The following is a 15,887-nucleotide window of genomic DNA, read 5'->3' as shown; positions in this document are numbered from 1 at the left end:
ATTATTCTTCGAGGCAATGAATCATTTTAAATTTTAATAGCCAAATTAAAACCATACACTTCGGCTTATCGTATAAAGGAAAAATTGTTTTTCACTGATTGAGATTTAAGTACAACGCTTAATATTGAACAATATATCTCGTGAAAATTTGTTTTTCACTGACAATGAGGTTTAAGTACAATGCTCAATATTGAACAATATAGCTCGTGACAATGATTTTCATTGCCACAAAATAAATGGTACAGATAATGTAAACAGTGGCTCATACATTCGACTATAGAAGCCATTCCTGCATGTCAGTACAGGCTTTCAAAAGAAAATCCAATGAAATTGGTGTTTGTTGGTGGTGAATGACAGGAGGAATTAAACAGAATGGTTCTGATGGTACAACATACCGTGAAAATCTAATGGCAAGATTCCAATCAAGAAACCCCCCAAATATAAGCCATATAAAATAGACACAGCTATTGCATAAGCTTAAACTACACCAATGAACAATATACAATTTAGCGCAATCACTGTTTGAGCATGTGGTACATACATTTTGGATCCTCTTGGTACTCTTTCAAGATTGGATTTACAATATACTTTAAGCCGTAGCCGCAAAATCAGTTCAAAGAAATATCTTAAAACCTGTTAACAAAGAAGACTTGATCAGAAATTCCATCAGCTTTACATCGGCATTAGACATGAAAATACAACCAACCATAATATTGCAGGACCAATAAGCAACCCATATGAAGCCAAAAACAATAGACCGTTATTGAGAAACGGTTTTTCCCACACCAATGTCAGCCTTAGCTGTAATTGCACCCAAGCTATTAAGGCCACGGGATGCATAAGGAAAAAAAGTTGTCGCATAAACATCCTTGTACATTAAAGGTACATAGGTATAAATTCACTAAAAAAGCAGAAGCCAAATTATGATGGCACTGGTGTCCATGAGATTGGAATCTCTCCATAAATCCACGGCCCAAGCATGCCTAAAGGGTAATAATTTTGTTACTAGTTTTCATCACCCCCCCAAGAGCCTAACCTTTAACCAGCTGGACTTTTCAGTGAAAACCTATTGGAAATAGCAGTACTTTGGGCAAATTTGCTTTTGCAAAATGGTTCCACACCAACGTTAGCCTAGGTGTAAATGCACCCAGCTATTAAGGCTCTGGAATCGGGATACATATGAAAAAAACGTTGTTGCAGAACATCCTTCTACGTGAAAGATAACGAATACATGGGATCATTAGAATAGCAAAGGCCAACTTCCATGGGTATAGCGGCCATGGGCACTGGATCCTAGACATAGTTCCAATGCCCGAGCATATCTCAACGGGTAATAAATTTGCCAGTAGCTTCATAAACCCCCCAAGAGCCTAACCATTTAACCAGCTGTATTCTCCAGTCAAAGTATATACTATTTGGATAAATACATCTCTTGAAACAGGACCCTTGAATAAGGTTTATTGAGAGTTGGCTTTGTGTTCAAAGTCCCACTTATAGGGAACAATAAGCATGATAATAAAAAAATGCTTTCATTATCAAGTTAGGAAAAGCAACTCGTGTCCTGAGATAGGAGTTCTCTCATGCTTGTCGACAATGCTCATATAGACTTATAAAACATCATCGCTGTCTAGAGCCCAAAACTCACCAAGAAAAATAAAACCTGAGAAATGTTGTCCCTGCAGCACTTGCATTGCGGCATCAAGTCCATCATACATCGAGTCCGTCATACTATCTTTAACCAACAAAAGGCTAACATCCATTGCTGCAAGAGTTTTTCAGCACCTGTTGTTGCACTAAAACTTGGTTATCCCTCGTACATACAATTACAAACACCATAAAAAGTGTAATTTTTCAACATAAATCATAAAATAAAAACCTGGATAGTTAATAGCCGGAAACTCTCGATGGACATGCAACACCAGCAGCAGAGTTGATGCTAAATATGCCACCTAATCAGAATCTGAATCCACAGAAAGATACAAACGAGGCCTAACTGATCTAACACGTTGATGACGTAATGGGCTATCAGAACCTTGGTTATCCCCTGAAGCTCCGTCAGTTCTATTGTCACTCATTTTCATAAGTACAGAAGCTGCACACTGTTAATCAGGAAGTAGTTTTCCAGTCTACTTTGATCAACTCAGGAATAGAAGATACAATGCCTTGACCTTGTATACCTATAGCTAATGAGTGGAGTCCATCTCCCCAGGTGCAGACGATATTGTCTACACTGTGTTCCTGCAGCAGGTTCCTTAAAACCTGGCTTACCCAAGTTGTTACTGCTACATAAACTGAGTGAAATCCAATTAGTCTGTACATCATCACATGTGATTACAGGTCTCCATAATCAGTTTGAACATATGCTTGTGCAGGCTGGGATGGAGGAAAGAACTGTATAGGGGCATCTTTCAAATCACCATTCCATTCTGTACTTAAGGAACACAGGGAAGAATCTAACGAACGGCTGTTGTCAGGGATTGTTGGTCCCACCCTTGTGTTCTCCTACAGCTGTGAAGCCAATAAACCATACATATTGACAGGAGTGGGCCGTACGACAGATGCACATTGTGAGCTATCTGAAACATCCGTATTTGTACCAAAGAAACGGAACGGTGCATTCTGAGGATGTGGGGACCAATTTGACAAATTGAACTCACTGAACTCACCACTACTAGCACCAAGAAAACCAAGTGGAGAGTTGATGTTATGTTGGGGTGGAATCACTTCAGAAAAGGAACCAATAGGTGGAGCTGAATTAGGAGGAATGAAGGGAATGCCATTGCAATCAATCTGTGATGCCTCCTGCAAATCTTCATGAGAATTCAGTGGTACTGATATGCCTTGACCAAAAGTATCTGAACCAGCAAAAGCTGAAACAGTAGATGAACCAATGTTTACATCATCTGGATTCTCTTCCTCTGAATCACTAAGAACTATCACTTCAGAATTCTTTGCAAGTTCAGTACCAACATGGTTGGCAGTTGTCTGTAAAGTCTGATTGCATCCCAAGAATGGAGAGTCAAACCCAGCATCATTTGCTGAAAAATCAAGGTTCTCACTTCCTTCTTGGTTGACACTTGGATCTTCATCATCTCCATTTGTATCAGTTGCGCTATTGCTTACTGGTGGCACCATTTTTACATTCCTCTTTTTTCGAGACATAGTATTTGCAGTAGAGGATGGGATAGCACCACTTAGTTCCCAATTACCATCTCGATTCCTCTTTATTCCAATTTTTAAAGGCAACTGACTTTCAAATATACCCTCACATTTAACTTGGTTCAAGTTTCCCTGTTGATGTGTAACCTCCCTGTCTACAATAATGATTGATCTATCTGGCTGATGCCAATGCTCACGGAGACTGGCATAACCTTCAACCTTTGGATACCAAGAAGCATCTGGTTTCACCTCAACTTCAGTTACGTCCTTAGAGTAGTTTTTCATCTGCCATATTAGATAATCATAAAGTTTTGACATATTAGAGATCGAAATATCTTTAGGGTGCCCCTTGTATTAACCTACTCCCACCAAAAACATGAAACAAATGACTTACAAAAGTAGTAATAAGGTTGAAATATGGATCGATTATGATGCTGTCCACTGAATAATTCTCCTTGCACATAGGACACTGCCACTGCATGCGCAAATAAAGAAACTTTCATTTCTTATTTAAAAGCAAATGAAAATTTAAATAGCAAATAGTTGGAGAAATGGTTTTAAAAAGTGTGAATATTTCATGCCAGCTAACCTTTCTAGTACGTTGGCTAAGTTCTACAAAAGATTCTAGGTCAAAACAACCCATATGAATACATGGTTTGAATCTCCCAGCTATTTTTATACGAGTTCCACTCATCTGGAAAAAAGCACCAGTACATCAGAATCATGTTCAAAATACCAAAAAGCATCTGCAATAGACTGCCAAACAGAAGGAAATAATAGCACAAAAGTAAATTCATCTATAAGTAAATGTTTTTGACCAAAGCATTAATCACAGATGTCAAGAATGCTTCCTCAAAATAAATAATTTTGTTGATTTTTGTAGCACCGGGAGGTATTCCCACATGCCTAAGTCGGATTTGAAGAATTACGAAGAAAGAATTCAAATAAAATTTATTTTTGGAGTATCATGTAGGCTCAGGAAGTCAAGTCTATCCCGCTTATGCAAGGGGGTGTCCCTTTTGGTTAATTTACCTCCATTCAACATGTATATATACAGATGATGTGACATCTCATTTTCACCACTGAGCAAGTTTCTTCTATCTTTCTGACATCTTGGACAACTGCACATGTGGAGAAAAGGTAAACAAGTTGACTGTTTGACCAAGCTGATTCTTCTTCTGTTTGACCAAGTTTGACCCAAGTTGACTGAGCTGTCTTTTGGGCCTTGTTTCACCAGATTTGACCAAACTGCAGTTGACCACAGGGTGCAGACTTTTGACCACAAGAATTTAACCACAGTTGACTGCAGGGCCAAATTTTGACTGCAGGCTGACCATTTGACGAGCATTGACTTCTATGCATTTTGGCTGGTTTGACCAGCGTTGACTTGCTGCTACTTTTACCAGATTTTGACTGGCATTTGGACTTGTACTTAGCTCAGATTTCTAGACAAACTATTGATTTTTAAACCTTTCTGAAGAATAATTTCTCCCAAGAAAAGTTGATGGGTTTTCTCCCAAGGTTGGGTTTCCCAAGGTAAAAATATTATTTCTATTGTGCATGGCTGTCTTTCTATGATCTTTACTGTTTCCGCTGCATTTACTGTTGCTATTTTCTAAAGTGTAATTGCTCAATGATATCGGTGGCATAAGAATACTGTGTGAAAATCATTAGGAAATAATTATCTGGCAGAAAATAGTATTCTACTGTGCTCTTGTAGAAAAATTCATCAAATTTCAAAGAGCAAGTTTTTAAGGAAAGTCTAAAATAAGATTATGACAGCACACAAGTAATCAAAGATGAATCTGAACGAATAACAAGTAACCTTTAAAGCATCAAAAGATTTAAGAAAATAAAGATTAGAAGCATGCTTCAAGTGCACACTAAAGTTGGCAAAGGTAAACACAAACTTATTTATTCTTTAATAATATTTGAAGAGTTTATTTTATAGTATATCAGTGTTGTTACAAAAGGATGCACTCTCCATGGTTGTGTTTGACATCCTCTTCAGCAGCATCGGGTCTTGGAATCCTTAAATAATTCTCAATTTTCAAGATACTTCCTAAGGGTAAATAAAATTCTCTACAACATACAATAATTAGCAGTAACCACTAGGTTTCTCAAATAACATCATGTAAATACTAAAAATATTTGAAGGGATAATCATGAGCTGAAATGACAAAAGCATGGGGCACAACTATATGTTTATATATTCAGTCCATTGTAAAATTATTATAAACTGATTTACTTTGACGAGAGTAGTTAACCAGAAAAGGTTTCCAGATTTCCCTCATAGATGTCAGAAGGTTACTTCTAAATGCACTTTGTTAAGGAAATAAACAAAATCATATATAGAATGCCCCAGATAATAATAATAGTATTAAAAGAAATATTTCAAGTTTCACCAAGTTTTTTAAAAACCACAGGCAGAACATAAAACCTTGAAAAGTACAACTTTAATTTAGTTACTTACAGGGCACCGTAGATTCACTGTTACTGACTCTGCTACAACTTCTAAGTCATTGTCACTATCGTCTGCATTTTCTAGAGATCCACCACCACCAACACAACGGCAAACACGAGCAAGGGCTTCTTCAAAAGGCTCCCCTTCCGACTGATTAGGGATAAGGTTCAGGACCTGCAATTTATTTTCTGGATGTTAAAATGGACTGAATGTAATGCAAGAACTTTTTTAAAGGTGGCATATGTAGAATCTCATTTAATAAAAAACAAGAAACCATAGAGAAAAGAGCTTTCCCCAGTTTAAGATTTTTGCACTTCAAGACATTAGTTTAATTCTCATAATGTGATCAAACAAACAAGAATTATAAAACAATTTATTTGAAAGCAAAGCACTACAGAAGACCACCTTAGAAATGTTGAGAATCTTATATAGAAAATTGTTTTCAAAGTGATATTTTTCATCATTCAAATAACGAATTGTGCTATACGCCATCCCTCCAAGCATTACAAGTGATTAAATAAACAGGTGACCAAACATCAATAATTAAATTGGAATCATCGTGATTTTGATATTGCTCCATTTTAATCCTATGAAAAGGAAACTTGAAATACTACTGATGAAAGCCTATTAGATTCCTCTGAAAATGGACAATTGGAATCATGGTACATGGGAGCATTAAAGAGCACAGTAAAATGTAAGAATGGTTTGTGTTGACCTATATTTTAGTCTTCAATAATCCTGAACGTATATGTATTGGGCTGAATAAGGAAATCTTAAGCTTAATGCTAACTCTCCAATCTAAGTCTGGCTGAAGGCTCAAGATTCTATGCACAATTTTTTTATTGTTCTCAAATCAGCTAGCATACAAGCTAAGTCCCCTGGTTCACATTCATGTTTCGATGTGTCGCAAATGAAATTCGATAAAAATCCAATGTCCACAACGTTTCTGGGATGTGGGGACACGAGAGTGGGGAAACCCACCTGGGGGACGTGGGGACACCCGCCAGGATTTAGCATATATCATAGGGGACATTGGGTACGACTTGCATAGGGAACTCTATCTCTAACATCATAAACTAAAGAAATGAAAACATAAATTATACATTTAATTGTTTTTCATCATGAAAAGTTTGATCAAGTGAGACAATTTATGTTGGAGTTTTACGTTTTTGGGTTTTCTTTTGTTTTTTTATAAAATATCCAAGTTAATTTCAGGGGAGTACCCTCAAAATCCCAGATTTCAAGGGACAACACCTAAGTGTCCCCCACACGTGTGAAATGTTTTGATGGGTTTTGCATTTTTGGGATGCTGCAAAACATGTCGCATGAGGTTTTGCTGTTCGAACGTCCTGATTAAAACCAAACTTACACCTGATTTCCTCAGCACAAACAACACCGAGATCCACAAGCAATGCGAAATCCATAAAAAGGCACCATTGTTAATTTTGCAAGTGCCAGACTCAGATTTAATGTCTCATGTAGTGATCTTACCCTTGGAAATTATTTTACCCAATAAATGGTTTTTTTAGAGTAAATAAACTCCGAAAACCACAAACAGAAAATTCACCGGCACTTTAACTTAGCAAATAGCAGCAGAAAATATTTCAGAAAATAACCTAGAAAAATCAGACAAGACAACACAAATTAATCCTCCAACTTCTCATAACTTTATTTTTCAGAGAAATCATGGGCTCCCTAACCAAGGAAAATGGCCCTCAGAATTTACAAGGAAATTACAACAAAAACTGGGATAAATTCTTCCAGCAAAATCAGCAACCCACTCAGCCTCCTCAAGCCCATGCACAGCAACAAAAACACCATTCCTTTTCATTAGGGGAATCTCGAGGTCTAAAATGAGCCTCCTAAGGAAAATAATAGAATAAGATTTATGAATTTGCTTCAATTTTTACACTACAACTCATGTAACCATGGTTAAATTCAATTGAAAATATTGTACAAAAGTAAAATTAATAAAAAAAAATCTATTGTAGTGAGTAAGTGAGCTTTTCAAGAAAAAGTCATTATCATTGTCCTTTTTATTTCGATAACTTGAAATAAATTATAAATATAAATTCATGAATTATTATTTATATATTACTAATTAAAAATTGCATTATTTAACTATATTATAACATGTAATTAAGATACTATATAAAAATAAAATACTATAACATAATAATTGTAGTATTAAGTATATTATATTATGTATTAGTTTTATATTACATGTGGAGTTGAATTGATTTACAATATATTTAAAAAGAAATAATATAATATATATTGTATAACATTTAGATTAATTTAAATAATATTATATATAAGTAATATATAATATAATATAACCATAATCTTTCATACAATGAAATCTCTTGCCTTTATCCGTTTAGCTGGCTAGCCTATTTATTATAATAACAGCTAGAAAATGAAATACACAATTCCTTGCTACATTAATGCGCACTAGAAAGCATCTTTCCCGTACACGTACAGAACAAGCTGTCCGTGTTTTGGCAAACTACACCCCCATGCTAAGTAATTTCCACTGCAAGAGGAATTGTGACCTTGTTGACCATGCACATGATGATGTGCAAGAGGGCCTAGGATGTACTGGTTCTTACTTGAGAGAACTATATTTAAAAATATATTTATATTTATGAGTAGGTATAAGATTTATATATATTGAAATATTAGAACCCTTTTTTTTAATTTTTTATTATTAATTCTTAGATGTTCAAGTTTACTTTATGATCTCTCTCTCTCTCTATATATATAGAGAGAGAGATATATATATAGAGAGAGAGATATATAGAGAGAGAGGTATATATAGAGAGAGAGATAGAGAGAGAGAGAGAGTTAAATTAAATTATTAAATTAAAATTTTGGAAATAAAATTATCTACAATTAATTAAATTGTTGTAAATAAAGCTATTTATTTTACTGAGGCATGATTTAAGAAAATGATGATTTAAAGTATGATTTTTTTTATAGAAAATTGTTTAATATTAAATATGATAATTAAAAATAATAAAATCCAGAAATATCATATGAGAAAAAATTATTTATGAATTAGTTTTAAATAAAAGTAAAAGGAAATATTTTTATTTTTTAAATATGGTACACAATAAATAAGGAAAATGTAATTATGAATTAATAATAAAAAAATTGAAACATGAGAAAAGTGAATATATAGAGATCTTATTAAAGTACAATCATTGCTTTTTCCAAACAGAATGAAAGGACATTAATATTATTTTATTAGAAAAATGAGAAAGGGCATAATACTAATATTACCATGGTTAACTCTAGGTTTCTATCTACCATTTAGAAAGTGACAACTCATTTTCTTTAACTCAAACAATGCCAAGTCATCCCCAGGCAAGGTTGCACGAAACGGGGAAACGGGTACGAGTTTCCGAAATGGGAAGCGATACAAAACGCGACCTCCCCAAATTTCGGAAACGGGGAAACGTGAATATATATATATATATATATTAGGACATTTAAGAAATATGTGCAATCATAAAGCATATATGATACATTCTAATTTATTACATTATGATAAAATTGTCAATTGTCAATGCATAAACTATAAGTATCTAAATTTACATCACATTTACTCATGAATAATCACATAATGAAAATAGAAATATCCAAAATCAGCCATGAGAAATTTCTAATTTTTTGTCTCATGCTTGATTGGGAGTCTCCTCCTATATAGTCGAATGACCTTAGTGCTCTTGATTAAATACAAGTTTCATACCCTAGTACCCTACATTTCTTGATTATTGGGAGTCTCCCCTGCATAGAGGGCTTTGTTCTCTCGACTAAATACAAGTTCCATACCCTAGTACATGATAAAATCCAATGGAAACATTGCAATCCCCCCAATCCTGAAATCCTAAAAAACAGATAAGTCTGTTGGATTTTAAGTGAGATCTAAAATTCTACTTTTTCCATATGAAATCCAATGAAGGCGAAACCACTCTCAAACATCCTGAGTCATTTCATGGTAATGTTAAAAATTTAAGTAAAAGGATGAAAATGGTATTTTTCATTTTCATCCTTTTACTTTAAGAATTTAACATTACCATGAACTGCATATCAACACTAGGGTAAAAGTTCACTTTTATAACTTTAGACAGGCATCTGGAAGCAACTAGAAGTCACTAGGCTAACGTAAGAATAGATTAGAAAACAAATAAAAAAATAAAATAAAAAAACACAAGTAAACGCTGAAACGTGGGTCGTACAGCGCTGAAACGCATTTCAGGCCGTCCTGGACACGTTTCAGTTTTGTGAAACGTGGCAGTACGGCCTGAAACGCGTTTCAGGGCCGTACCAAACGCGTTTCAGCGTTTCGTACTCGTTTCCATACGGAAACGCCCTCCTACCCCACGTCACCTGGGGATGATGATGTCATATTCTGAATTCTAATTGGTTCTTATAAAGTGGATTTTGATAGTACATTATTTGTTTTGAGGCCAATGTTAGACCTCAAAATTCCCCTAATGCTCAATTGTGTGGGTCCTTGCTAATTTATTCAGCTACAAAAAAATTCTCCTACTGTCTTTTTCCTTCTTCCTCAGCCCCTGTGAATCTCTCAAAACAAATCTGCAATATTATTCTTGCAAATTATTTAGAAAATCTTTTTGTGAATTTCTTTCTTGCTTGTGTTGTGTCTTCGTCTTCTCCCTTAGGCTGCCTTTATAATTCTCCATAGGCCAAACCACTAATCTCCAAAGTAATTGAGAGCTAGAGATGGAGATTAGATCTAAGTGACTTAAATAATTAATTATTCATCCTTATAAAAAGATTAGCCCAAATTCTATATTACACAATTAATTAATCAATGTACTCTTCCTGAGTTAAAACATAGGAAGGAGACCATATTAGTTGCTCCTCTCGAACAACTACCTAAAGAGGACTTCAATTCCACATGCTAAGGCACCAAGCCTATGTGGAAGACCTTCTGATGCTATAAAATCAACATTGTATACAAAAGAACGGCCATCACCAAACAAAGGACTTTACAAGTCCATCCTAATGTTGGGGCAAAATTCAAATTTTAATTTGTATTTCATCCAAGAGGTGGAAGTTGGCTGGCTTATCCAATTGGTCTCTAAATCTATATGAAGACAGCATTCTCTCAAATGATGCAGGTGTGTTCCGATTTCTCTGATATATTCCTTCGGCTAGCAATATTTCAGAAAAAGATCAAAGTCTGGTGGAGCAGCATTGGGATAAGAGTTTTGGTTTGGTTTTGGGCTTGACAAAGGATTTTTGATTGCTTATCTCTGTATGGGAACTAGTTGGTGTTTTTGATCTTATGTTGCAGATCTGAAGCATTGCAAGGACAAATACCTAAGGCAATCGTTTGTGAGGACGATACCTGGCTTTGTTGACCAATCACATATCGAACCTGAGGCATATCGGTGGTCTATACCAGCGGCTTTGTTGACCAATCCTTTGTAGCCCTACTATTCCTCTATGATTCTGGAGAAAAATTGAAGGCAGTGGGTGCAAGTCAGTTCTGGAATAAAGCCACAGTCAGTTTTTGCACAGGACCTCTTTTTTTTCGGCATTTTACTGGTGGATACCCTACATGGCCACTCAGTGAAATTGTCGGAAGGGACTACAAGCATAGTTCCAGAATGTTATTTTACAGTCCTGTGATCAAATTCTGGAAGCAATAAGAACATAAAGATTGGTCTAAATTTCTGGTGTGAACGCAGGTGGATCTACACTGCATTGAACCCTTGAAGGACCAAACCACTGAAGTTGATCCAGGCTCACATCTCTATTGACCATGCTCAGTGACAGGGCATCTCTGTTGTGACATCGCACCTTAGTTGACTGTAAACAATGACATAGCATCTTTGTTGTGACTCACACTTCTGTTGATTATATGACATCGCAATATCTGTTGTACACATCACACACTTGGTCTGTGGTTTATACTTATGCTTGCTGGCTCCCATCAATTTACAACCATATTTCTGAAGCACACATTGTATCCCTGTATATTCTTGAGGCTTGTATTGCACCTCTGAGATTTGCAATTAGTTCTGAAGGCCTGCAATGCTATTACCATTGTGTGTTCTTACAATCATATTGGACATGTTGTTGCAGGGGCATTTTATTGTTGTGAGCACATGGTCTTGTTATATTACTGTAGGGTTGATGTGCAGGTGTTAGTGATAATGATACCTATGTTGCTAAACAGTGATACAATGAGACAATGACCTACATGACTGTAATGACATTAGTGACAGTCATGACCAGTGATGACACTATCATGATGGCAGTACACTCTAATAGTAACTAGAAGGCTTGACTCTAAACTATTTATAACAATGACCTGTGATATAATTGTGACAGATTCATTTTTTTCGTCCTGGTATGGTAATAATCTTATATATTGAAGAAACCTTGTATCAGAGCAATCTTGTTCCATGGGTTAATCCTCTGTCAGTGAAGACCTTTGATGGCTGAAAAAGTATAGATGTGTTTGGCCTGATGACAGTAATATAAATGCATGGCATTGAGGTATGAATGAGGCTTTTCTATGTGACAGTAATACTTATTCTTAGACAGCAGAAACTCTTGATGTATGGCTAAAAGTTGTGAATGATTTATGACAGAAAGGTATGGCAGTAAACTTTGTGATGACAGTGATAATGAGATACTGTGACAGTGGATCTACTTAACAGGAATACTGACCTTGATCTTGACCTCGATGAATGGCAATAGCAATAACCTTTGTATTGATGTTTTGACAGTGTTCCCTTAGCAAGTGATGCTTTAACAGTGATGTTGTTGTGTCAGTATGACAGTGAGCGATGGTGTAATGTTTGAGCATAAAGTGAGTTGGATGTGGGAGTGATATTGACAGTGATGACAGTGTATATGGCCATTGTGACAGTGTGTGTGGCAGCCGTGAACAGAGTAATAGACAGTTGGAACAACTGTGACAGCAGTGGAATCAGTGGCAGCAAGGGAAGCAGTGGCAGCAGTGGACAACAGTCGCGGTGAAGTGCAGCAGCAAAGGCTGCATCTTGATTGTATTTGGAAACTTGGACCATTATCCCTGGTATGGGAGCCCAAACCCATTCAGGGAGCATTTGCTTCCTTCCAGCTTGTTGGTAAAACCTATTGGGGAGTCTTGTACTTCCTTCCGGATTCATCTGGTAAATTTGTATGTGCATCATACATAATCAAGCACTTGTTGAGTCGATATATCCTGTGTACTGATCTTTTGATGTGATGTATAAAAGAATTTATGTTCTAATCTGATGCTCTGACTGTTTAAGAAAACTAACCAATTGTAAAAAATAAGGGAGATATTGATTCACCCCTCTAAGTATTTCCAATAGAGGGAGTTGACTATGAGGAGACCTTTGCTCTGGTTTCTCATTACACTTCAATTAGAGCAGTCATATCTATAGCAACTGAGATGGGTTGGAGGATTCACCAGATGGGTTTGAAGACCACCTTTCACAATGGTGCTATACAGGACAAGGTGTACATTGAGCAGCCACAGGGCTTTGAGGTGCATGAAGGGAGTCTCGTGCATGCAGGCTTAAGAAAGCTTTGTATGGACTGGAGCAGGCGCCAAGGGCATGGTATGAGATGATAGATGCCTACTCGCAGCAGATGGGTTTCTAGAAGAGTGATGCTAATCTATATTTCATTATGGTTGGTGACAACATTCTAGTTCTATATGTGGATGAATTGTTTTTGGGACATGTTGAAGAATGTAACTAGTGTCACTCTTCATAATTGTATTTGAATCATGATGTAATGTATTTGTCAAAAGAAAGAAAAAGAGAATTTATTTATAAAAAGAAAAATTATAATTAAGCATGGGTTTCATGCTATGTTTATTTGTTTCTAGGTCAAACACCGCCATTGAAGGCTTCTAGGGTTGAGTCATAAGTCCTTGTCCAAGTCATAAGATTATAGACCCTTCTTGGGCTTTGTAAAATTGTAAAAGAGTCAAATTTTGTAAGACTAGCCTCCTCCACCAAGTCGACCTGCCTTCCACATCAAGTCGGCCTCATAAAGGGAAACCACCACCTTGAAGAAGACTATAAATAGAAGTGCATTTGACCTATTGAATGCAGATCATCAAGTGATTGGATCTGAAGTTGTTGCAAGGGAAAAAGAGTGTGACAAGCATGTTACCCACCACTTCGTAGGTGATATCCACAGGAGAAATTTTTCTCCATGATGAACCTCAACCAGCAACCAACAGCCCTTTACAGCCTCCTACTAGCTAGTTGTGCCATTTCTATGCCACCTGAGCTAGCCATGTGGTCCCTCACCCACCTATATTGATCGTATGTTTGAAGGTGGACCTCCCGAATCTAAAGGTATGTCTTGTCATTTGGTAGTTGAGTATTGGGTGTACTTATCATGGATATTTCTGGGAATGGATTGATGGTGGGATTTGGCGGAAAGGGTTGGCTTAGTTTGTGCTCTTCTCCCCTTGATCTCTTTTGGATGTTATCCTTGGATCTTAGTCCCATGGGATCTCTTTTATTGACCATTTGGTTCTAGGGTGGTACTACTTGGGAAACCCCGACTTTGGGTGCATGGTCCCGCTCCTTTATCTGCATATATTACTTCCTTTCCACTCACTATACCCCATTCATCATTTCTCCCACCTAGGTCCACATTTCCATTCTGGGTCCACATAGGGCCAGCCTCCCTATCCCCTTGCCCCCACCTTGGGTCAGGCCTGGAATGATGTCACAGAGGTTGAAGCAGCTAAAAGAAAAAGAAAGAAGCATAGTTGGCCACATTTAATAGGAAATTGTACCACAAAATGCAAAAGATGATCGGGACAAAATAATTAGCACGTGGGCAAAATCCAATACATGAGGTCTACCCCAATCCATGGTCATCACCCTGGTTCCATAGGCCCTAGATGAGCCTCCTTTATCATTTAGGAACCCATGATTGTCCCAACCCCTGGAGGGCAATGAACTGCCCTACCTAAAAGGGGGTAATCACTGCTATATCTTACACATCATGCTCTTGTCCTTTGAGCCCTGAGCAGTTAATTAAAGAAAATTCATAAAAGGCAAAAGGCATATAAAGAAGGGTGGAAAAATCAAGGTCGGGGCACCTCATGTACCACGATTTCTCCCTCCTACACATTACATACCCAAGTGTGGGCTTCCCCTTATATAGCTACCACTGTACCCCAATATGTGGCCCAGGATTGCCCCTCTCATTCCCTATTCCATTCCACTTATTTATCACTTACCACACCCATTAGAGGGACGTACCTTGGACATATTATTCCCTTTAAGGGTTGAAACCACCTAATAAGGTACTTGGTTAACCCCATTTGGAGCTTGGAGACACTAACACATGCCAAAGCCCATTACGGAATGGCATGCCATTATGAAGTGCCCACTTTGTTATCCATGATTTGTAAACTCTTTAACCTGATTATTTTAATGATTGGTTGTACTGGAGGCCTAGGGGGCGCATTGGATCTTATGCATGATTACAGGTGGTTTCCATTTGGGTTTGGACTCCCTATACAGGATCCTAACCCCCAGAGGTCCACATTGGTACATATAGGGTGTGCATAGAGAGCCATTGGCCTCCACAACAGCAGACAACACTCCACAGATCTTCATCGATGCTCAAAGACTACTAGAGATCCACTTTTGAGATGATGGTGATATGCTTGGTACATTATGCCCAACATGCCCCCACAAGAGCCCCACACTCTTGGCAAGTGTCCCAGGACTTGTATGATGTCATGGCAGCATCATTCCACAACTTGGACCCTTGCAAAGGATCTACAGGCATCTTCGATTCATATGGAGACCCACGGGGTCATTTATGTGCCCTCAAACCCACTGGGAGCACCACAGGTCTACTACTTGGAGAATAAGGGGACCCTCAAACCCACTGCGAGCAACACATGTCTACTACTTGGAGAACAAGGGGCCACCCCCTTGTCCATCATATTAAGAGGAATTTATTCCTCAGTATGGCACTTCAAGACATTATTAGGCCTTTGGAGGGCCCCACGACATGTACATATTATTCTTTGGCCCCTTGTAGAATTATTTTTACACTTGTGAACTAGTTTGGTGGGCTTGTCACCAATAAGGGTTTTACTTGCACATTATTTTATCATTAGGGGATCTCTCGAATCATAGAGAATTTCACACTCTTTCCTTGGTGAATATTTTTTGGAGATGGATGAATTTTGATGTATGGATTTGGGTTATTTCTCTTGTCTTGG

The 15,887-nt window shown here is 37.2% G+C and overlaps 1 protein-coding gene across 1 annotated transcript in view; it reads right to left on the bottom strand.

Annotated features, from left to right (window-relative positions):
- Positions 1 to 505: 505 nt before the first annotated feature.
- LOC149209671 (E3 SUMO-protein ligase SIZ1-like) overlaps positions 506 to 15,887 on the bottom strand; it is a 117,428-nt gene continuing 102,046 nt past the window's right edge. The window contains 8 exon segments of the mRNA XM_089396459.1: positions 506 to 1,782; positions 1,877 to 2,092; positions 2,178 to 2,214; positions 2,216 to 2,337; positions 2,340 to 3,444; positions 3,554 to 3,634; positions 3,749 to 3,853; positions 5,633 to 5,797. Coding sequence (XP_089252585.1) covers positions 1,950 to 2,092; positions 2,178 to 2,214; positions 2,216 to 2,337; positions 2,340 to 3,444; positions 3,554 to 3,634; positions 3,749 to 3,853; positions 5,633 to 5,797 — 1,758 coding nt within the window. The 3' untranslated portion in view covers positions 506 to 1,782; positions 1,877 to 1,949.

Source organism: Pinus tabuliformis, chromosome 1_2, assembly GCF_031772625.1.
Source record: "Pinus tabuliformis cultivar Carrire ecotype Pingquan chromosome 1_2, CPIR1, whole genome shotgun sequence".
Taxonomy (NCBI): domain Eukaryota; kingdom Viridiplantae; phylum Streptophyta; class Pinopsida; order Pinales; family Pinaceae; genus Pinus; species Pinus tabuliformis.
Note: the sequence above shows the minus strand (reverse complement) of the source record. Positions and strands in the feature narration are given on the sequence as shown.